This window comes from Argiope bruennichi, chromosome 1 (assembly GCF_947563725.1).
Source record: "Argiope bruennichi chromosome 1, qqArgBrue1.1, whole genome shotgun sequence".
In the NCBI taxonomy this organism is placed as follows: domain Eukaryota; kingdom Metazoa; phylum Arthropoda; class Arachnida; order Araneae; family Araneidae; genus Argiope; species Argiope bruennichi.
The window spans coordinates 119,606,390-119,629,731 of NC_079151.1; the positions used below are offsets into that span (position 1 = coordinate 119,606,390).

A 23,342-nucleotide genomic window follows, 5' to 3' on the forward strand; every position below is an offset into this window, starting at 1 on the left:
AACAAAAATTATTATAAAAATTTAAACATGACAAATAACACTAATAAGCAAGTGATTTTTCATTTTTTCAACATTACCACAACTATCACAATTATAATCATAACCTCTTGACTGTTTTTGCTATTTTTATTTTCTAATTGACGCTTTTCTTTTCAGGAGCGGAGTGCCAGATTAATTCAATTAAAAAAAACCAGAGAATATTTTAAATGTTTGTGGGTTATGTGTAATTTTTGTTACGAATTATAGCGTATTTGAATGACTTGGAAAACGGTAATTCAATGTCCGTATAATGCATGGGTTCGACGAAGAAGGAATTTAATAAGATAGACCCTATATTATCCTCAAATGTCTTACATACATTGAAAAATTGCAATCAAAATATATATTGAAATATTGTAACAAAAACTGAACTGTTGCTTTAATCCAAAACATCATTAGTACATTTATTCACACATTTTAACTGAAAAAAGAAAATGACTGTAAATCTTTTAGAGTAATAATACATTCGGAATAACGTATTCTTTTTTAGTATTTCATATTCCCAATTTCTTTTTCTTTATTAATGAAAAAAAAATCTTATAAAGTTGCACTTAAGAGAAATTTCCCCCATCAAAGCATGCAGTATAAAATTCTTTGAAAAGATAAGACGACATAGAAATAAAGAAAAATTCATCCATCGGTAGACAGCATCGCAAAAACGCAAAATTGGATTTTTAGTGCAGTTGTTATTTCAAATCCTGTAAACATTCTTAATGCATGGGTAGGGAGCTTTCCTTGAAGTGCTTTTCGAAGTCAAGGATCATTAAAAAGTCTGGAAGTATTCATGCGAAGCATGCGATTGTTAGATTTGCAATTTTTAGTTGATCTTCTTATTCTTACGTATATGGGTGAATGGTTGTTTTCCGCTGCAAAGACGAACGAGTTTGTCGGAGAACTTAATTTTAGTCCATTGTCATTAGCAAATACTTTGTTGCGAATTTTGATAATGATGTTTTTTTTTTTTTTTTTTCGAATGACTGAATGGAAGATGTTGTTTAGAATAATTTTTAAAAATAATAATGCTTTGAAGTTGAACAAAAAATTTAAATTCATGCTTTATTTTTATGGAAGTGAACCATACCATTGCTTCCAGGAAGACCGTGGATACAATAAATTGCCTTTTTAGAAATCATATTGTTACAGTTTTTGAAAATTAATTCATATTTATTTTAATTGCATCAAAATCATATTTCGTTTCATTATATTTTAACAAGGCTAAACTAGTGGGAATGGTCTCCGCAAAACTTAACGCCTTACATATGACTGGCTTACAGTAATTATGAAATATTAACTTTTGGCGGGAATTTAACATTTTTGTTCAATTTATCGCGCCATTTTTGGCGATTAATCCCAGATATGCATTAATAGTATAAAAAAAAAAAAATCGAATTTGTGTTTTAGACATGTTTTTCTCAACCGATTGAAACGAACGTTTGACAAAAAGATTCACTTGTAATCATAAAATCCCATATCGAATTTGATATATTTAAGTAATTTGTTTATGAATTATCACTCTTACATATTTCTGAAAGTCTAGAAAGTCTAGTCAAATTGTAGTTGGATGTGATTCAAAATCTGAAAAGTGTCTACTGTACAGATGTTAAATCTGTGTACCGATTTTTATATATCTATTCTCTCTTCGTTTTGTAATTATCGTGTTAACTTACATTCGAACAGCACTACAGATGGACTTCCTCTGAACAGATTTTCTCACAATTTCATAAAAATCTGCAAATTTGGAGCCGAAGACCGTATACCAAATTTCAATCTTCTAGCTCAAAACGTCTTTGAGTTATCTTTGTCAGATAGATATAGATAGGTACAGATAAATATTTTATCTGTACCTATATATATATATATATATATAGGGGTAGTGAAGAGAGAAAAAAATGATTTCAAAATATCATACTATATTTATAGTCAAAAATTAAGAGGGGAGATTGATAATTATTATTAATTATCGCAAATAATTATAATTAAAGAAATATTTCACCCAATTAATGAAATATTTTGCGATTAGCAAATATTCGTTTATTTTTTCTTTGCGAATATCATTCAAAAAATAAAAATACTTATAAATTATTTACTAACTTACATTAAATTATTGAACATTTGAACATTAAATATAATACATTTCCGAGTATCTAGTTGGCGAATATACGGTTTCTGTACTATCCGGTCTAGTTTTCTTTTATCGTCTATTAAGTCATCTATTAAGGACCTTTTCAAAACCTAAAAACTGTAGGTTTTGATTCTTGTCTTAGGGTTAAATTTTCTTATAAGTGTAATCATTTATCAGTGAAAAATAAAATCAGTTTCAACCAATTTTCTTAAGAATTAGGTCTACGATTTACTTTAATGTTTTGCTTATGTTTTCGGCATTTAAAAGTTGGGCATGAGAGAATTTATTTTAAAATGAGAACAGTTAATATCTTTTAACTTACTTTTTCTCTAATGAATTCTCGAAACAAGCATTGCAGTATATAAACATATATATTACTGTCATTTTTCTATTTTAACTCGTCGAATCAGAGAAGCTGTTACTGGCAACAGCTTCTCTGATTCACCGGACATCGGCTACATTCATATTGAGATAATAGGAGGGTTTAGTACTCAATAAGAAGTGAGAAAATACGTATTATAAACAGTGACTTCTGGTTGGTTTGTGTGTGGTTTATTGGCGCAAGAGCCATATTTGGCCATACTGCGCCAACTTCTGCGCCGTGACTTCTGGTATTTGTGGACAAAGGAATAAATTCATAGAACTCTGGCATATCCGGCTTTTTTGTTATCTGACCATTACTTCCGCCACATTAGGTCAGATACTCAAGAGTGTACTATACGAGGGTGGGTAGAAAAGTTTCCTGCCTAATAAGGATAATAAAAAAAAATTCTGTTGAATGATTTATTTATTTTTTAATGTAGTTTATCAAAGGCATACATTTGCTTCAATGGTGCGGCAATGTTTGGATCCTTTCTCTGTAAGAGCTTTCTTCTAAGACCACAGATTAGGCATTCGTCGCTGAAATGACTTCGATATCAGAACTGACTTTCCTTCCAGTAAGAAATTTTTTCAGGTTGTGGAAGAAGTTGTAGTCCGAGGGGAGCATATCAGGTGAATAAGGTGCATGAGGAATTTATTTCAAACTTCAATTCATGAAGTTTTGCCATCACAATGACAGCCTCGTGGACGGGAGCATTGTCCTAGTGAAACATGACTTTCTTCTTGGTCAAACCTAATTTTTTTCTTTGATTTTGGAATGCAATTTATCCAAAAAATAGTATAATATTCAGCATTGATGGTCCTGCCTTTTTTAAAATAATACTATAATAAAATTCCCCTAATGTCCCAAAAAACTGTTGACATAACCTTTCCAGCGGATGGTGCACTTTTCGTTTGTTTTGGTGCCGATTCGTCCTTCACTGTCCGCTGTTTTAATTGATGTTTGGTCTCTGGAGTATAGTGATAGATCCACAATAAAGAAATGTTGGAAAAAATCGGTTGAGTTTTAATTGTACAACTCCGATATTGTCATGCGCCACAGTTTTTGATCCAAGGTCAGCAAATACGGCATCCATTTTGCTGATAACTTTCTTGTACTTAAAATATCGATTAAAATATGATATGTTCGCTTTTTGGATACACCAACAGACTCAGCAACCTCTGTCAATTTCAATCGGCGATCATTCATAGTATTTTTGTGAACTTTTCTAACGATTTTATCTTTAGTGGCTGATTTTGGTCTTCCAAAAAGTTCCGCCTCCAGAGTGCTTGTACGACCTTGTAAAATCTGCAAACCATATTTTAATAATTCTAAATGAAGGAGCAGATTCTCCCAGTGTGATATCTAGCTCAGTTTTAATATCCGTTGGAGATAAGCCTTTTATAAAAAAAAATATTTTATCACAGCTCGCACTTCAGTTTTCTCCATGCTCGGCTAAAAACAAAAGAAGACAATTTTAAAACATTACAGTACAAAAACAACCAAACACAAATCTTTTAAAATATGCAAGAAGTATAAAACAAAGATGGCACTTTGAAGTGCTTTAGTCAAAGTAACTTTGGGAGTGCCACTTCCAGGTCAGGCCCCGTATATAATTTTTAGTCTAATAAAATCCAAAGTTTTTTTTTTTGGATGTTGAAATTTTAGCCCTTGAGAAATACCTTTAACTTGTTTCGGAATTGAGTAACTTCCCCAGATACGAAAGTTTTTATTTAAATAAACAATATTGTTTGATTTCTTTTAACCTTTTAAGCATTCGATTTAGAGCGGAATATCAAGCGAGCTGTATCTAAAAAAAATATGAAGCAAAGCAATTTATCTAAAATACCCCAGAGTCAAAATCTCAAGTCGACGACAGTGCATTAAGTTCAAAATGATATCTATTCCATAATTAAGCGATCGTGAATTCTTTACAAATCTGTAACAATGAAACGCAAAAGCATAGCTCATCCATTGAAAGTAAAAATGAAAAACGAAAGCGAAATAAATCAGCGCCATTTTCTTTTTCTGCCGTAAGAGAAATTTTCATCATTTCCACATCAGAGCATCTTGCATTTTTGCTTCATCGTAATATTCTATTTAACCACGCAAAAAGCCTATTACTCCTCCCCTCCCCTCAAACAAAGCGCAACAATGTCATAAAGATGATAATGAGTCTAAATAGGACACGATGAATTATTTATGAGCCATTTCTCCAATCCCTGGAAAGCGCACAAGACTCGACTTTGGCTTTGTTGCGTCTGCACAAATCCCAGTCCCACCTTGTTGCACGTTTGCCTCACAGAAGTAGATTTAAAAATTATTTTAAATGCTAATATTTCATCCTTCAGTTATACTTCATTTTTTTAACTTTGCCTTTCAACTAAATCTTGAACACGCAGCTTTATTTTTTTAGTGGGAATTTACTATGAAGTATTTTTGCATAATGAAAACGTTAACTTCCAGAACTGTCTCTGTGGACTCCAACAATTGCAATTCTCTTATATGCGATGTACGTTTCATCTTAGAAATTCCCCGTTGCAAATTTTGTAGAAAAGTCGCTTTTTTTCATTCCTGTTGAATAATATCAGGGTTACCATATGAAGACAAAACTCAATGTAATTCCATTCTGAAAATTCTATTTTAGTAAAAATATATTTCTATTCGTGGAATGTTTGTTATGTATGTCTTTCTGGTAGGATGCTATCGAATTTCAAAAGTCATACTCGCGATAAGTTATTAATTTTATATTTGTTGATTTCCTGTATTAACTTTTCAATTATTAGATCTTAATTATTCCATTTTGGTGGAGTTAATTCTGAACGTCGCATGAAGTCAGATCTCAATTTATTCTATTTTAAAAATTGGATTTTATAATAATATATTTATATATGTGAGATATTTGTGTTGAAGATCTTTCTTTAGGGTGCTTCCGAATTTTAATTAATTAATTAAATTAATTTTAAATTTTAACGAATTGGTACTTGTATATTAATTGCATGGCATTGGCTAACAATAGTTGCAAAATATTGATCTTTTGCGTGAATCCAGTGTTTTTATTTAAACTTTGATGCAATCTTTGGCGATATTTTTTGATAACTAATAGTTGTTTAGTCATAAAAAATTGCAATCAAAATCATTATGTGGTTATTATAAAAGTACAAAAAAATTGAATATTTATTTTAGGCACTTTTTTTCCTATTTCTTGGAACAAAATTTGACATACATTACAATTTTAATGGCAAAATCACATAACTCGTTGTGTTTTTGGCTTATAGCATTTAAATGTTGGTGCAGAACGACAGACGGTTACTCTGGAGAGATTTCGTTTAAAATTTCATTTTAATTTACATTTTAGATGATAAATATGTGTATCAAATTTCATCTATATAGATCTTAACTTTTTTCAGTTACCGAGTTCACTTGCACTCGGACAGCCATACAGAAGAATCCTTTAAATTTTGTTAAAAATTCGATAGAAATCTACAAATTTTACATAAATTTTATTCAAAACTTGATAAAAATCTACAAATTTTACATAAATTTTGTTCAAAACTTGATAAAAATCTACACATTTGACATAAATTTTGTTCAAAACTTGAGAGAAATCTACAAATTTGACATAAATTTTGTTCAAAACTTGATAGAAATCTACAAATTTGACATAAATTTTGTTCAAAACTTGATAGAAATCTACAAATTAGACATAAATTTTGTTCAAAACTTGATGGAAATCTACAAGTTTGACAAAAAATTTGTTCAAAATTTGATAGAAATCTACAAATTTGACATAAATTTAGTTCAAAACTTGATAGAAATCTACAAATTTGACATAAATTTTGTTCAAAACTTGATAGAAATCTACAAATTTGACATAAATTTTGTTCAAAACTTGATAGAAATCTACAAATTAGACATAAATTTTGTTCAAAACTTGATAGAAATCTACAAATTAGACATAAATTTTGTTCAAAACTTGATAGAAATCTACAAATTAGACATAAATTTTATTCTTCCAACTCAAAACGTTTTTAAATTATCGTGCTCATAGGCAAACATAGTTCCAAAATGCTGGGTTATTTTGGAGTCGAGGAGATCTGAAACATGAAGATTCGTCAAAATCTCGAAACCAAATCTTTTGACGATCACAATCCTCTTTGTTTATTTTATTTTTTAAGAGAAAATCCATATGGAAGTTTATGGTGACTTGCTATTATTCTTCCAAGGGAATGAATATATTTCTATGTGCAGGGATTTTTATATTTTCTGTTATAAGAATGTGATGAACAACTAATGGAATAACATTTATTGGAACAACTAATGGAATAACAAGTCAGTCGAACTTTCTTCGAAATTAGCTGTTGTATATAACAACACAAAATCTTCACAGAGAAGAAAAACATACATAATATTAAATTTTTTTTGAATAGCAATGCACTTGGCAGAAATATATATGCAAAGAAATATATAACAAAATAGCAACATATATATAGCAATATATATGTTGCTTTGTATTCAGTTTAATAATACAGGGAGAAGAATCCAGTGTATTGCCGCATTAAAGAAAGACAGTCGAATCTCCATGGCCGAATGGTTATGGTACTGGTCTCATAATCAAGAGATCGTAATTTCGAATCTCGATAGAGACAATGAGATTCATTGTATATGTAAATATTTAATTCCTTGATTTTATGTTTTCCTTTATTTCATGTTCCAGAAGATACTGGATATTTCTTTAGTTTACCAGACAAGTGTTCTGGACTTTTCTTACTGTATGCAGAAGAGTATTCTGGAACTTTCCCTGCTAGTATAAAAGCAGAAGATTTGTCAGTCACTGTATTCTCAGTTAAGAGTTGAGTTAATACATTGGTTTAGCTCTACTTCTTGTGTGTGTCATTGAGTTCCACACTAACGAATCTACTTGACAGTATAATTATTGGCAATACTTTTTCCCGCATAAAAATATGTCTTAAAACTTAATGCAAGTCTGAAGTGTTTATATAAGACAATTTCACACATCTTTCGCCTTATCAATCGCATTTAACACGGGCTAACACAGAGACCCAATTCCAAAAGTGCAAATGGGACTATTTTTGATCTGAAATTCTAGTCTAATGTATCGTAACGTTTGAGGTTTGATACATTTGGGTTGACTAAATCATCCATGACTCTCATCTCGGAATCTTCAAACCGTAACATTAGAAACTTGGAACTGGATAGCTGTTAATTTGAGAGTATTCTTTTAGAAAGGTTTTTTAAAGTTTTAATTAGATTTTTAATTAATTAAAAATTAACCGAATTTATTTTCTAAAATATCACCGAAAAAGTATTTTACAGAAATGATTTTTAATAGCATCTGGAAATTCTGGATTTTCAATACCATCTGGAATATGGAAAATATTTTACAGACCACAGTTCTAAACAATTTTTTTAAAAAAAAAAAATTAATAATTTTTTTCAAATTAGCTTCTAAATATTATTTGTAAAAATTATCAATGTGTAATAGTTAAATGGAATTCTTTAACTCAAAAGTTTTTAATATCCGGAAAGAATTATTGCTTGGTGTAAAACATAACAAATGCAGTTATTTTTAAATATGTATGTGCCATTATAAATCAAAGAATTCCCAATGAAAAATTTGATTAAAATTAAATAATTATTGTTGTTAATAAGATTTTTTTTATCCCATGTTTTATTTGTTGACGTAATGATAAAAAATTCATTTTTTGATACTTTAATCTAAAATATTTTTATGTGCATTCCATATAATATACATACATCATATACCTTTTAAAACAGCGCTTTTAAAGAATGTATGCATTTTTTGAGATGCTTATTTTAAATGGTCAAATTTTGTTTTGTATTTTTAAAAAATTCTTTTATAGTGCCACCAGGGATTATTTGGTAATTTTTTTTATGTGTCTCTTTCAGCCGTTGCTTCATTAAATTATAAGATTGTTATTTTCCGTAATGATTACTAACATTTTTCATTTCAATGATGTAATATCTTCTAACTCATCCGAAAACGGTTTGACAACTAAGCATATTGTACTTATATGAGATGTTGTAATATTTTGATATAATTAATTTAAATCAGATTGACATGGCGAGAAGAGTTGTACTGAATAACTAAAATACGCTTTCTGTTTACTAACGGTTTGACGGATACCACTGAAATTTGTCTAATATATAAATGCTTTGGCAACGAAGGGAATTGTTTTTTATTCAACAATGCAATACAGTGTGCATATAGGGTAAGTGGCCTTCGATGCATGGCAGCATGTTTTCGCCCTCCTAATGATATTTCCTTTAAAAAAATGACCCTCATGCACAAATGTTTAGTTCTCAAAGCATCACTGATAACCGGGGTAACTATACCCCCTTGTCCACCCTCACAACGCTACTGTAATAGTTTGATATAATTCATTTAAATCAATTTATATTGATATAATTAGGGGAGTCATATTAAACAAAAACATGCTTTTCATGTTTCCAAACAAATTATCAAATACATTATCATTGGACAAATAAACGAACAATCGATCTAAATGTTTTGGTAAAAATGTGAATAGTGTTCATCTACAACACTTTTTTAGTTTTATATAATTTTTTTTGAATAAATTTATAACGATTTTGCCAGAAGAACTGAATTGAATAATCAAAATGTGCTTTCCATAATTCTCAACATATTATCAAATATATTATCACTGGGCAAATCAGCAACCAATTGATCTAAACGTTTTGGTAAAGATTTAAATAGTGCTTATATACGACGTTGTAACAGTTTGAATGAATTTATAATGACTTTGCAAATAGAGTTATGTTGGAAAATTAAAAAAAAAATCCTTCTATGTTTCTTGATGATTTATTAAATGACAAATCAAATGATAATGTTATTTTAAGTTATGGAAATATTAGTATATTTGCTTAAAAAGTTCTAGCAAAGCAAAAGAATTCCTTACAAAATCTTAACACCATTTCGTAAGGAAGCAGAAAAATAAATGCTCTATGCAATCAAATTCAGCTTATATCACCGTAAGCACTTACAGAATCATACAATTTCATCAATTCCCAACAAGGAACTTAGTCGTTTCCAAAGTTACCGATGTTTTCAAGGATGTAATAATCCTTTCTTGCACTACAACAAACCAAAACAAGAAAACATCGGGATAAGAGTCTTTAGCCACAGATTCAACGCTAGAATGCCTTTCAACAAAAACGGATATGATCATCCCAAATGTCCAAACAAAATTGGGAACACAACTTTTCCTTTCTCTTCTCACGTCAAATGCATTTTAAATCTGCATTATAAATCAATCCTACGACGAAAAGCTACTCCATTAGTCACTGTTGAAAGCCGTGGTGACTAAAGAAGTGGCGACCTCTTAATGGTTAGCAGATGCAAATCTTGTAATTTTCATCGGCTGGCGGAAAACTACAATGTAAGAAGCGTTCCGTCTAAAAAAGCGCGATAAATCTCGATGCTGGGCAATCATGCGAGGAGGTGACCCAGTAGGGGTGTGTACAGTTCGTTGACCGTGACACCTGGAATCAAGGTCCTGAACTTTTTCTTGTTCTTCCGAGGTGAATCCTCGTGTTTACCTTACCAGTTTTCGAACCCGTCTCCTCGTGGCTCTCTTCCGGATTATAAACCTTTCTTGGATCTGCTCTTCCGAATCACTATCTTGGGTGGAAGCAGGCCGGAAGGACGCAGGTAAGAGTGGTCCTCTTCTTGCTGGTGGCCTATGTTCAGCAGTTGTAACAGGTGGTGGTATGGTTACATTGTAATGCTGGCAAACATTGTTAATAGTATATCTAGGGAAATTAAGTTACATTTGTTGGAGTTTTTACGATTTGGTGATATTTAATGAAACATTTAAAAGGGACCGAACTTGTTCGAAATATCCAGCATTTTGACTCTTCTGCCTTTAAACTATTGTTGAATTCTACCCTTTAATTGTAGCAATAATAGTGCACATGCAAGAAATGAATTTAATATTGTCCCAATTTGCGGTACGGTTACATTGTAAGGCTTACAAAAATTGTTAATAGTATATCAAAGAAAATTAAATTGCATTAGTTGGAGTTTTTATTGTTTGGTGATATTTAATCGAAAATTTAAAAGAGGTAGAACTTCTTGTTCGTGGCATCGTAGCATGATAATGTTTTAAGATCGACTCTACTGTCATTAAATTATTGTTGAAATGTACCCTTTAATTATAGCAATAATAGAATGCAGGCCAGAAGTGAATTTTATATTGTCCCAACTTATGGTACGGCTACATTGTGATGCTTGCAAACATTGCTAATGGTATATCTAGGGAAATTAAATTACATTAGATTGTGTTTGTTACATTATTGTTTGGTGACATTTAATAAAAATTTAAAAAGGATAGAACTTCTTGTTCGAAGCATCGTAGAATATAATATTTTAAGTTTGACTCTTTTATCTTTAAACTATTATTGAAATGTATCCCTTTATTGTAGCAATAACAATGTAAATGCCAGAAATGGATTTAATATTATCCCAACTTGCGGTAGGGTTACATTGTAAGGTTTTCAAACATTGTTAATGGTACATCAAATGGAATTAAGTGACATCAGTTGGAGTTTTTATTATTTGGTGACATTTAATAAAAATTTAAAATGAATATAACTTCTTGTTCGACGCATCGTAGAAGATATTATTTTAAGTTTGACTCTTATGTCTTTAAACTATTTCTGAAATGTATCCCTTGATTATAGCAATAACGTGCTATAATGAATTTAATATCGTTCCAACTTGCGGTACAGTTACATTGTAAATGATATATTAAAGGAAATTAAGTTACATTGGTTGGAATTTTTACTGATTTGGTGATAATTAATTAAAAGTTTAAGAGGGATAGAATTTCTTGTTCGAAGCATCCGTAGCATGATATTATTTTGATTCCTCTGTCTTTAAACTATTGGTGAAATATACCCTTTAATTATGACAATAATAGTATGCATGCCAGAAGTGAATTTAATATTGTACCAATGTGCATGTGTTAGATATAAGAATTAAAACAACGAAAAACATTTTATAAAGTAAACTTTAATAAATTCATTAAAATTATTGAAAAGTGTACATAAATGTGTTTGGCATCGCGAAAAAGCTTATTTCTTAAAATTTAAAACCTTCTGTATAAATAGTTTTTATATAATAATATGCTTCGAAATATTGGGAGAAAATGTTTGATTTTTGATTGATTTTTAAATGAAAATTTTATAAAAATCTTTAAGAAATCGGTTTTTTTTTAATTTTTGTAACCCAAAAAGTAACTACATGCCGAATCTGCTAACTCTAATTATATCGGTCCACTGTGTAAAGCAATCTAAATGAATTTTTTTATCATCCATATCGCATTTTACAGATAGTACGCGAACCTATAAACATTATTCTATTAACATTTTACTTACAAAATACATTGTTTAGAGTATCTTTAATAGCAATACATTAAGACGATCTTTAGTGATACAATCAAGGTTACAAATTGTTAATTAGTTTGAGTTTTAAATTTTGAATTTTAATAATTTATATTCATTGCTGTTATAGATTATGTATAAATATGGAAAATATATGTTAAAGCACTGTTCAAAATTTAAGATAAGTTTCCAAGTGTAAATATTATTTTTGCATAATTGTGAATAGGAAACTGTATATTGAATTGTATCCTAAATAATTGTTTTTTTTTAAAATAAGTGTTTAAAATTTATACAGTTTTTTCCTCTTTTATTATCAACACTAAATGATACTATATCCAATTTTTTTTTTTGGTAAAGGAAAAAAAAAATATATATATATATATTTCAAGTTCAAGAATATAGTTGTTTATTTACTATTAAAATCATTATTACTAGCAATATCAATACTGAACTTAAAATAATCGATTACGTGTTTATAGATTTGTTGATATTCTATTTGAACTATGATTTGGTCTATTCCATAGCTCAAAGCGTTGAGCACAAAATAATCAAATTTAATACAAAAATAGAAAATCTCCCAAATTAACATCTCTCTAGTGTATACCTCTAAGGATTTTTTTAATGTTAAAATTTGATTAGTTTTAATAGTTAAAAATTAAGAGATATTTTGACCTTTTCCCGCAATAATGATTATTTTTTAGAATATCGCCAATTTTTAAGCCTTACCAATTTTATTGTGTCTTCCTTTCTTGCTGTAGTTCATTAACTATTTTTTAATTGAATCAGAAAACAAAAATCTTTTGAAATATTATGTAAATTATCAAACTGGTTCAGGAAAAACGCCAATGTAGAATCATTCTAATTACCATCATTTTTTTAATAAATGAGTTTTGATTGAACAATATTGTATTAAAAGAAGTTTACTTATAAACTGTTAAAAATAAAAGTGCAAATGTTTGATAATATGACAAAAAATTTAGGAGCATATAGTAAAAGAAACAGCACGATGTAAGATTTTTAAAATAGATAGAGTTAAACGTCTATCAAAATTTGGAATTTAAAATTCTTTATTAAGAGAATTAATAAGAACAAGCAACGCATAAAAAATTAAATTGAAAATTTTCGCAACTAATACTTATGACTAACATTACTAAATACCGACATTTAAAATAAAACAGATCATAATTTATAAATATGCAATATTTATAATGGATAAAACAATTTCTAAAATTATTGCGTGAAGTATATTTATTAGCAAACGATTTTTACTTTTATTTGTAGATTAAAGATGGCTAAAACATTTTATTTCAAATTTTTATAGTTCATTTACATTCAACATCTCTGTTTGAGCTTTCAGTGTTGTATTATGAACATACTATTGGAAGGTTTTTTTTCTGGATTAATGGTAACTGTTTGGGTTTTAGTACAAAATCTGTTAAACACTAATACATTTGTATATAAATAAATAAAGAAAGAAGTGTATACATTTAAATGAAATACATAGATTGAAGAGAAAAAAAAAATATTATTTTTTTTTTTGTTCTCAACTTTTTTCTTTAAGTTTTATTTCAGTTTTCAGTTTCTTATGCATTTTGAAATAAGAATTTAGAATGGAATTTATTCTAAAATATATCTTACATAAGCATTTCGTTCTACAAATTTAATGGTTTGTAGATCCATTTGGAATTGCAATAAATTCCTTTGAATATGTTTTTGTTTCAATTTCCTTTTTTTAAATGTCGAACTGAAACAAACTGTAGATTACTTTAGATCATCTAAAATACATTTATTTGAGATTTGGGGAAAAACTGATGCATCCATTGATATTTTTCTATGATATTTTACTGAAATACTAAGAATAGTTTCAACTTCCTTCGAAAATTCATAGGATAAAAAGGAAATTTAATGAAATGTAAGCAATTCTATTTAAAAAGATTAAACAATTGATGGTTATTATTGAATCAGATGTTCACAGTTTGGCCATTGGTTTCTAAATGTATAATTAATCTATATTATTATTGATATAACAATTGTGCATCGAATAATTTGAAACAATTGTGAAAAAAAGTAAAAGATTTTTGACTATTAAGGAAAAAGGTTTTTTGCATGTTTCATAATTTTACAGTAAATATAATTATAAATAAGCACTTTCACAACTGCAATAAAAATAATAAAAAAATTAAGGTGATTCGAACCTTTAGTACAAAACATGGTTGTATTATTATGTTTCAAACTAGATTAATTTTTTTTTTATCTTCGTCTGGTTTGATAGCAACGGCAATGCATATTATGTTTAACGATTTTTACATCAGGCACTTAACTAAAGTCTGTCATCCATAGGTCACTATCATCTTAAGAAAACTTTTTATGCCTTGTTAAAATTAAAAAACTCTTTATTATAAATCACTATTTGTAGTTTCAAATTTGAATTAGTAAAATCACTATACTGAATACATCAGAAGCTGAAAAATAATTTGAAAATTAATAATTCAAAAGAAAATAGAAAAAAAAAATTGCGCTGTAAGAATGTGAGGAAATAGGATTTTATTTTTGTTAGAAAATTCAATTTATTTATAATTTATCTTGCTTTTAAAGTACCCAATAGCTCTTCAATTCTAAGAGTGATGCGTTGTACAAGATAAGACATTAGGTGGAAAAGTGGTTTACAAATGTTTAATATGTCGTCTTCCCTTCCGGAATTTCGCTATCAGATTATCTTTGCTCATAGCAATATCCTTCCAAAACAGACCATTTTTTATTTTCGCAACAATAAACAACATTTGCTACTTACTTCAGTGTTAGGACTTTTCCACTATTGTACTATGGTAAGGGGTGGTACGCATAAAAACAGTTGTTAGTATGCTTTCTAATTCTGCAATAATGTTAGTTCGTCCTATTTCTAAATGTAAACATCTTCTTTCATCTTATTTCTCACTCCTTTTTTGACGAAATAAATTTCTTCTGGCACATGCGCAAAACCGCGGAGCGTTTTCGAACCTCACATCAGAAATGGCCCTTAATGCAGCAAAGAGTTCTAGAACAAAAAGTACGTTTTTGAATGTAAGAACACCCACTTAACATTTCTAGATCGTTATTCCTTTCTTTGATAGTAACGAATACTAGCGGGGACATCTTATACATAACGATGATAAGCTTTTAGTATGGTGATTGGTTTTCGCTTTGCTAATGGGTATTTTAAGGCTGTTGGGTTGAGTTATCAACACTTCCTTAACGGATCATATTTTTTAAAGCAGGATCTGTATCTTAGTCGGCGATGGTCAGTAGGAATCGACCTTAGCCTCGCCTTCGTGTTTTCAAAACTCCAATCCATCAGATTATTCCGGATGTTTAGATAGAAAGCGAGTTATTCCATTTAACGCACTGTTCCAATGGTACCATTTAAAGATTTAAACTGTTAATAAATTACCAATAAAACTTGATAAATTACAAATAAACTTAAATAAATAATTTATTAACAGTTTAAATGTTCAAATAGTTACGAGGTTAATTTCGGTATAGTTATCTTATTTAACATACTGTCCCAATAGAGTCATTTCCAAATTTAAACTGTTAATAAATTATTAATAAAACTTGGTTATTGATTAAACATTGGTTTACCAATAAACAAATGGTTCCTACAGTACAATTTGATGATTTAAACTGTTAATAAATTACAGTTTATTTAAACTGTTTTATTGAATTATTAATTTATTAACAGTTGAAATCTTCAAAAAGTTACGAGGATAAGTTCGGCATTGTTATCCTATTTAACATAATGTTCCAATAGTACTACTTTAAGGTTTAAACTGTTAATAAATTACGAATAAAATTTGGTAATTCATTAAGAGTTTAAATCTTCAAACAGTGACGAGGGCAACTTCGGTATTATTCGGTTTAATTTACTGTTCCGATAATGAAATTTGAAGATTTAAACTGTTAATAAATTACAGTTTATTTAAACTGTTTTATTGAATTATTAATTTATTAATAGATTAAATCTTCAAACAGTTACGAGGATAAGTTCGACATTGTTATCCTATTTAACATAATGTTCCAATAGTACTACTTTAAGGTTTAAACTGTTAATAAGTTACCAATAAAATTTGGTAATTTATTAAGAATTTAAATCTTTAAACAGTGACGAGGGCAACTTCGGTATGGTTATTCGGTTTAATTTACTGTTCCAATAATGCAATTTGAGGATTTAAACTGTTAATAAATTACCAATAAAACTTGGTTACTTATTAACAGTTTAAATCTTTAAACAATTACGAGATAGCAATATGGTTATCCTATTTAACATACTGTTTCTATGCTATATAACGACTCCTATACTGTATTTTCCATACTATTTAATATACTGTTCCAATAGTACCATTTGAAAGTTTAAGCTATTAATAAATTACCGCAAAACTTTGTTCCGCAACGAAACAAAAACTTTTTCATTTCCACCCTTGACAAAGCAAAAAAACATTTAATTATTTTATTAGTTGACTTTTGAATTCCCCAGTAAATTGCTTATCGTTGACATTTCTGTGATGCTAATAAATTATTTTTTTTTTACCAACAGCTGCCTTGAGGAATATAAATAACGAGTAGTAAATTATGGAGACGTATTGGATGGTGCTGTTCCTTCTAGTTGGAGTACAGCTAACACTCGCACAAACTGGTAAGTCAGAAGTTCATTTCAAATATAATGATAGAATTCACAAAAGAGATTTTTTTTTGTACGAAATTGTTCGTTTTAAACAATGTTTCATCAACTTTTTTCATCCCCGTCCCTCCTCATCACCTTCTCTCAAGACCATATTTTCGTCAGAAATATTTTGTCATGATCCAGTAATGAAAACAATTATGGGAATGAAAATTCACCCATAATTTTCATCCTCATAATTATACAATATATTTTATACAATACATAAGCAGCATTATAGAAATAATTCAAATCAATTTTTTAAAACTATTTTTGACTGCAGTTGTTCATGAATCTGCAAGAAGATACTGTGAAGGGTTTTAGAACTCCAATATTGTTATGCAACCCCAATTGTTCTTGAGGTTATGCCTCTTCGTCCAAGAATATATTATACTTGGAGTAATGCACTTTTGTATTGATATTTCAAAAAAAATATTTAATCTTTATTGGAAGAAGTTAATTGAAAATTAAATGTGATAAACGATTAAGTTCCAAAAAATATAGGCATTGTTTTTTACGTAGACGTTTAAATTAAGTGATTTCTTTACAACGTGGTAAACGTAAAAAGTGCCTGGTTGCTCTCTAAGTAATTCAAAAGAATGTGTAAAAACGTCTCTTGTGGTGTCTAGCTGGAAAAGTCTCAGTTTCTGGGAAGAGGGGTTTTATGTTCGAAACACAATTCTACAGAAGAACCACTGCATAAATGAGTTTTGTTGACACTCAAATTATCAAAGCCGAATTTCTTCACTGATATGGTTCAAATCTTTTGAATGGAGTGGTCGTCATCTGAATGCGATTCAAAATTACATTGCCCATTCTAAAAGCCCACCTGTTGCTTCGAAATGGGACGCTCAAGGCATACACATAAGACTTAAAAATTGAGAAACTTTGTTACAATCAGCTATAACCAAAACCTTTTTATTTAGAATTCACCAGAAAAATTCAAATACCATAAAAAGTCCTTTCAGGTTCAGTATTTCGCTTAAAGACATCCATTTGTATCGAATTCCTGTCTGTAAGATTTCTATTTATATAAGGAAATGTAAGCTATATTTTGCGACAGGAAATGTTATGTAAATTGATACACATCCTTCATTCCGGGACGAAATAAACAAAACTATTATGCAAATATGCTAGTTTTAGTTAGTCTGTCTGGAAGCCTACTGAGAAATGAACTTTCGAATACTCTTCCTCAGGCTCATAAATTTCCATGTTCAATTAGCTGGAACCATATATATATATATTTTTGCATTGTTTCATAAAGGTTATATCCATATTTCAGAAGTAAACTATCGTAAGTAGCAATTTTAAAATTTTGTAAAAAAAAGCTAAAAGAAGACACAGAGTTCACTGTATGTTTGATGTATTTTATATTTTTGAGACAGGTTATACTTTTTTTTCCGACATGCAACTACGATAATTTAGTCATCCGAAAATAATATAATAAATAAGACCGGATAAAGTAAATTCGATAAAAATATCAAAAGCAAAATTTATCTCTGAGTTGTATAATGATAGGCCGGAGTCATACAGGTATTCAAAGAAGGATTAGGTTTATGATTTTTTTAAAGATATTTATTTTATGAAAATTACCATGTACGATACGTCACTGGTTAGAAGAAAATTCACAAGTTATTTTAAGTATTCAACATAAGTTCCATTTGTTATGTGACAAACATCGAATCACACGGCCATTTCTCGCTAACCCTGAAATATATTATCTTTGGTTATTATATTCACTGCTGTAGCAATTTAATCTTGCATATCTTGTAGAGAGAGTATCAGGCTTAGGTTTCAAGAATAAGTCGATTAGAAATTCCAAGCTGTCTTTTTGTGGATTTCCAATGGTTATGTTTGAAAGCATCGGATCAACTGAATCTGATTTATGAGGACCAAGAGTGTTTTCCTATTTGATATTAAGTAATACTCAGATCCACAAAAAATTGTGTACAACCATCTTTTACGAATTTTTTATACTAACTGCAAATCTGTTTTTGACGAGGTGGATCCTTGTAGAATTTATAAGGAAATGCACGCTCTAACGCGATAATGAATTCATTCTTTGAATATTGCAGTACACAAAAAGAGTTTTTCCAGAGTGCATCACTATTTTCTGTTAAACAGGAAACAGCGCCACCTATCGGAATAATCTGATAAAATTAAAACTTTGTCTATATTCAGTGATATCAATCTATTTTCTTTCATTAGAAATAAATAAATTAAATCTATTTTTCCTTTTTGATTAACCATGTATACGATTTTCTGTACACTACTGATTTATGTATCAGATAATTTTACAGCCAATAATTTAATCTTTTTAAAAAATAAAATTACTTATTGAAATTCGTAATAGAATTTATAAAAATGGATGATATATTTATTTTGGTGGATATATTCACTATTACTCATGCTTTGAGAAATAATGGAACATAATTCCTATATTTTTGGAATTAAAAACGAATATATTGATGAGTTTTAATAACTGATCGAAGTTTGAAACGCAAAAGGGAATCGCTTTTGATTTATCAAAAGATTACAAAATAAATCAGAGATTCTTAACCATAGTTTCCTCTTCCGTCCTCTCATTAATCTTTTAATTTTTGAGTATCCCTATTGTCAGATCCCTCGAATACATTTTGCGAAACAAAATTAATGATGTCAAAGGCTTTGACATAATCATCAAGTCCTAATCCAACCATTTATTATTTTTATTTTCTGAATAATCTTTCAGCCAAACACGATTTTCATAAAGAACAGATTTTATAACATTTTCTCGTTTTAATACCATCCGTGGTTTTGGTAAGTGCCAAAATCATTTTTATGTATGCCCAAATGTATGTGTACTGCAACTTGATAACTTTTGGAGCAATCAGCAGAAATTTAATATGCGTCCAGTAACGTTTTTCTAAATATTTTTGTTCTTTATACTTTTCCCATGGCTGTACAATATGTCTAACCTTAAGCCATAAAAGTTGTATATGAAGGAATTTGTGAAATCTTTTCATGTGCGTGCTTATCTACTGGTGAGAATAACTATCAAATTTTTATTTTGTTTTTTATAAGATTATAAAAAACTTACTTAAAGTTAGAATTATATAGTTCTTCTTAAACGTATCAGTATTAAACTTTATTATTGTGCCATTTTAGTATTTATCAAAATTTTCTTATCTGATTTGGTTCAAATATTTTTATCAGTACAGGATAAATAATCAGAGCAAATATGTATCGTTTTTTGAGTAATTAAAAGAATTAAAAGTAAAAAATGTTGATTATACATCTTTGTTAAAATGCAAAAAGTAGAAAATATTTTTTATCAAAAATTCTAAAATAAAAAAAAAATAGTAAAAGCTTGAAGAAGGAAAACTTTAATAAATAGAATTGTGGCCATATTAATAATATTTTTAAATTTTTTTTTTAATAAAATTGCTTTTAATGATTTTATTTCTTGTAATGCTTATAGTGTCTTACTTTCCTTTTGATATTATTGTGAGCTGTAGACTTTTAGATTTGGTGTTAACATCCGTATTTTCGATAAAACATTTCTTGATTAAAAAAAATAGGAATATGTTATTCAGAACATTTTTAGTTGTTTTATACATTGTATAATTCATTATCTTACACATATATGTATATATATCATGAAATCACTCAGACAATTTTTCGAAAGTTTATTGAAAAATGAAAGAAATTTCAAGTTAGATAAAAGAGCGTTAAAAATTACAGGTTTTTATAGAATGTTAGTTAGTTTATATCTCTTTAATAAACTAAAAAATCATTCTGGTATGGTAAATATCGACAATAATTTAGAAATGTTCAGTTGATAAGAGAAAATTAACTATGGTTTTCATTTCATGCAAGGGATTATTAGTTGACATTTTTAGTATTTTCTAGAACTATTAAAAATAATTTACAGCTATTTAAATTTTCATCAATATGTATGATACTTTATAATGAATTCTTCAGATTTTTAAACTTACATTTAGTTGCAAAAAAACCTTAAAAACAGAAAAAAAAATTAAAAGAAAGGAATTTAATTGCATTTATGATATTGTTGATTTTATTGTACCAGAGACTATAAATCATATTTACATTTCCCACTTTCCTTTTAAACTTTTACGGAATTTAAAAATTGTTTCTTTTGTTTGAATTTCAGATGCAAGTGATGAAAGTTTGACTTCACGGATAACATCAGAGCCAGATTCTTCCTACAAGAGTACTGAGCAACCAACAACAGCTGATGCTGTAGCATCGTCAACTGATGCAAAAGTTGATGAAAAGCCTTCCATTGCTGAAGTTTTATTCAGGGCACCATCCTCGATTAAAACAGCAGGTTTTGGTCAGAGGGTGAAAACACCAGAAACCAGCAGCTCTTATGCTTTACCATGGAATTCAGAGGATACAACAGTAAAGGCAACATTTCCTACAGTAGTCACCACTCAAAGCACTGCATCAGTTCAGTGGCAACAGATCCATCATGATCCGCCTCAACAAGAACAGCGAGTACAACAACAGCATCATTACCAACAAGTTCAACCTCAACAACAACAACAACAAGTACAGCAGCAACAACAAGTACAACCACAACAACAAGTGCAGCAACAACATCACTATCAACAACCAACTCAACAACAGATTAGGCAGCCAACACAGCAACAACAGCATCACTATCAGCAAACACATCAACAAAATCAGCCGATTCAGCAGCAAGAGAGAGTACACCAGCTTCAACAAGAGCAATCACGTCAGCAACAACAAGTACAACAACAGTTTTCGCCACAACCCACTCAACAACAACAGCACCAGTACCAAAACAGACAACAACAGCAGCAGTTCTACCAACATAGGCAACAGCAACCTGAACAACAGAAACAAGAACCAACAAATCAAGGGTTTCAAGAAATTGACAATATATCGAAAGGCAAGCAGTATAAAGCCGCTACAATCAAAACCGCTCCTCCTTCTCAACAAGTTCAACAACAAGAGAATGTAAATGAAGTTGATCCCAAAACTAAAACCCCCGCCCCTTTCCAAGCCCAGCCAAGTGAAGAAGAGAGGCTGAAGAAAGCAGATCAAGCCCTTGAAGAGTTTTTCAGTGACATTCTGCAGAATTTGAGCGTCAAAATGAAAACTGGTATGGATGAGCCTTTGGGTGAGATTCTGGACCCAGTCAGACTCGATGATATGCAGCTTCAACCTTTAGTTGCCGGAGAAGTTTTTGATGTCAAGATGAATCAGATAACTGTAGGTGGATTGTCTGATTATAGAATCACTCAACTCGAAAGTCAACTGAATGAATCTAGAATCAAGGTTGGAATCCATTATCCCAAACTCTATGCGAACTGTCTATTCAGAGCAAATGGGTCTCTATACGAAATTTTCAAGGTAACTGGCAGCGGTAATGCTACGATAATATTCAATGAAGTCCATGCCCGTACTGTTCTGTATCTGACCAAAGACAATGGAGTTCTTCAAGTGACGTCAGCTGATCAACCATACGTTGACTTCAAACGTGCCGAAATTCTTTTCCGAGATGAAGATGCCAAGGAAGATGCAGAACCAATTAAGGCTGAAAGCGTCGCCACCCAGTTAGGGCCCCTCTATTTCTGGGTGCTCACAGCAAATGCAGTAGATAAGGTCGATTATCCACTGGCTTTGTACTTCAACAAGGCTCTCCAAGATTTCCCCCTGAAGAATTTCATTGAAGGGCATATTTTCCGACAAAGGCACTTGCGCATACATGTTCCTCACAACCCCATCCCCTATGCTTTTGTGTCATCAGATTTTGGAGAGCAAGTGAGGGCTTCTGCTTAAATTAAAAAATCTTTGCACTTAAGAACAGCAGGAAAAAAAAAGCAAGATTGTCTTCACGAAAAATGACATTTTGATTATTTATTATAATTTATTTAAAATATAATGTTCAGTGCAGCGCACAACATTACAATAATATCATTGCAAAATGTGTTTTTTGTCTGAATAGTTTTAGAAGTTATTTTATATACTATTTTATATATTATATTTTATATACTATCTATAAATTAAAATTAAAATTTGAATTTTATAATTCCTATTTATTAATAGACGCAGCATCTATAAAAATCAAGTTCATATAAGGATTTACTTTTATCAGACGTTTTTGTTTTCAAATGAATAATTTATACATTTTTAAGCTTGACATTTAAAAGTTATTTTAAAATATTCTCTTTAATAGTTCAACTATTCAATTAGTACATTTCAGAAAATGTTGAAAATTCTGTTAATTATAGATTCTATACTTAAAGTTCAAACGTTCTTAACTACTTCGTGTATTTCATTTATATTTTATTTGTCTCAAGTATTTTTTTATTGTCTTCATAATATATTCCTTTTCATTATATTTATTATTACGGAGCTGGTATCCGCCATAATTAAAGAAAATTGTGTTTTTATTTTTTTATGTACCTCGATGTTTTTAGACTGAAAATAAATTATTTATTCATTGAATTGATTGCGAATTTTCTTTCATGATTTTGTTGATTTGTGGTATTGCTTTAAATTGTTTTTTCAGTTCCCTTTAAATTACTTTTTTAGGTGTAAAGGATAATGAAATCAAAATAATCTTTTTATATTTATTTGAGATTTAGAAAACATAACATCAAAAAGTTTTTTTTTTAATTTAATCTCATTTTTAAAATGTTTATGTA

At 29.5% G+C, this 23,342-nt stretch overlaps 1 protein-coding gene across 2 annotated transcripts; it reads left to right on the forward strand.

The window, feature by feature from the left end:
• The first annotated feature begins 10,129 nt into the window (after positions 1 to 10,129).
• Positions 10,130 to 22,910, forward strand: LOC129968829 (putative cyclin-dependent serine/threonine-protein kinase DDB_G0272797/DDB_G0274007). 2 transcript variants are annotated; one of them, XM_056083107.1, is made up of 3 exons: positions 10,130 to 10,236; positions 16,540 to 16,638; positions 20,816 to 22,909. In XM_056083107.1, the coding sequence occupies exons 2-3, from the start codon at positions 16,575 to 16,577 to the stop codon at positions 22,471 to 22,473; spliced, it is 1,722 nt and encodes a 573-aa protein (XP_055939082.1). In that variant the 5' UTR covers positions 10,130 to 10,236; positions 16,540 to 16,574; the 3' UTR covers positions 22,474 to 22,909. The 2 variants fall into 2 exon arrangements, with proteins under 2 accessions (XP_055939082.1, XP_055939091.1); XM_056083116.1 differs by having other exon boundaries at positions 10,191 to 10,236; positions 16,537 to 16,638; positions 20,816 to 22,910.
• Positions 22,911 to 23,342: the final 432 nt, after the last annotated feature.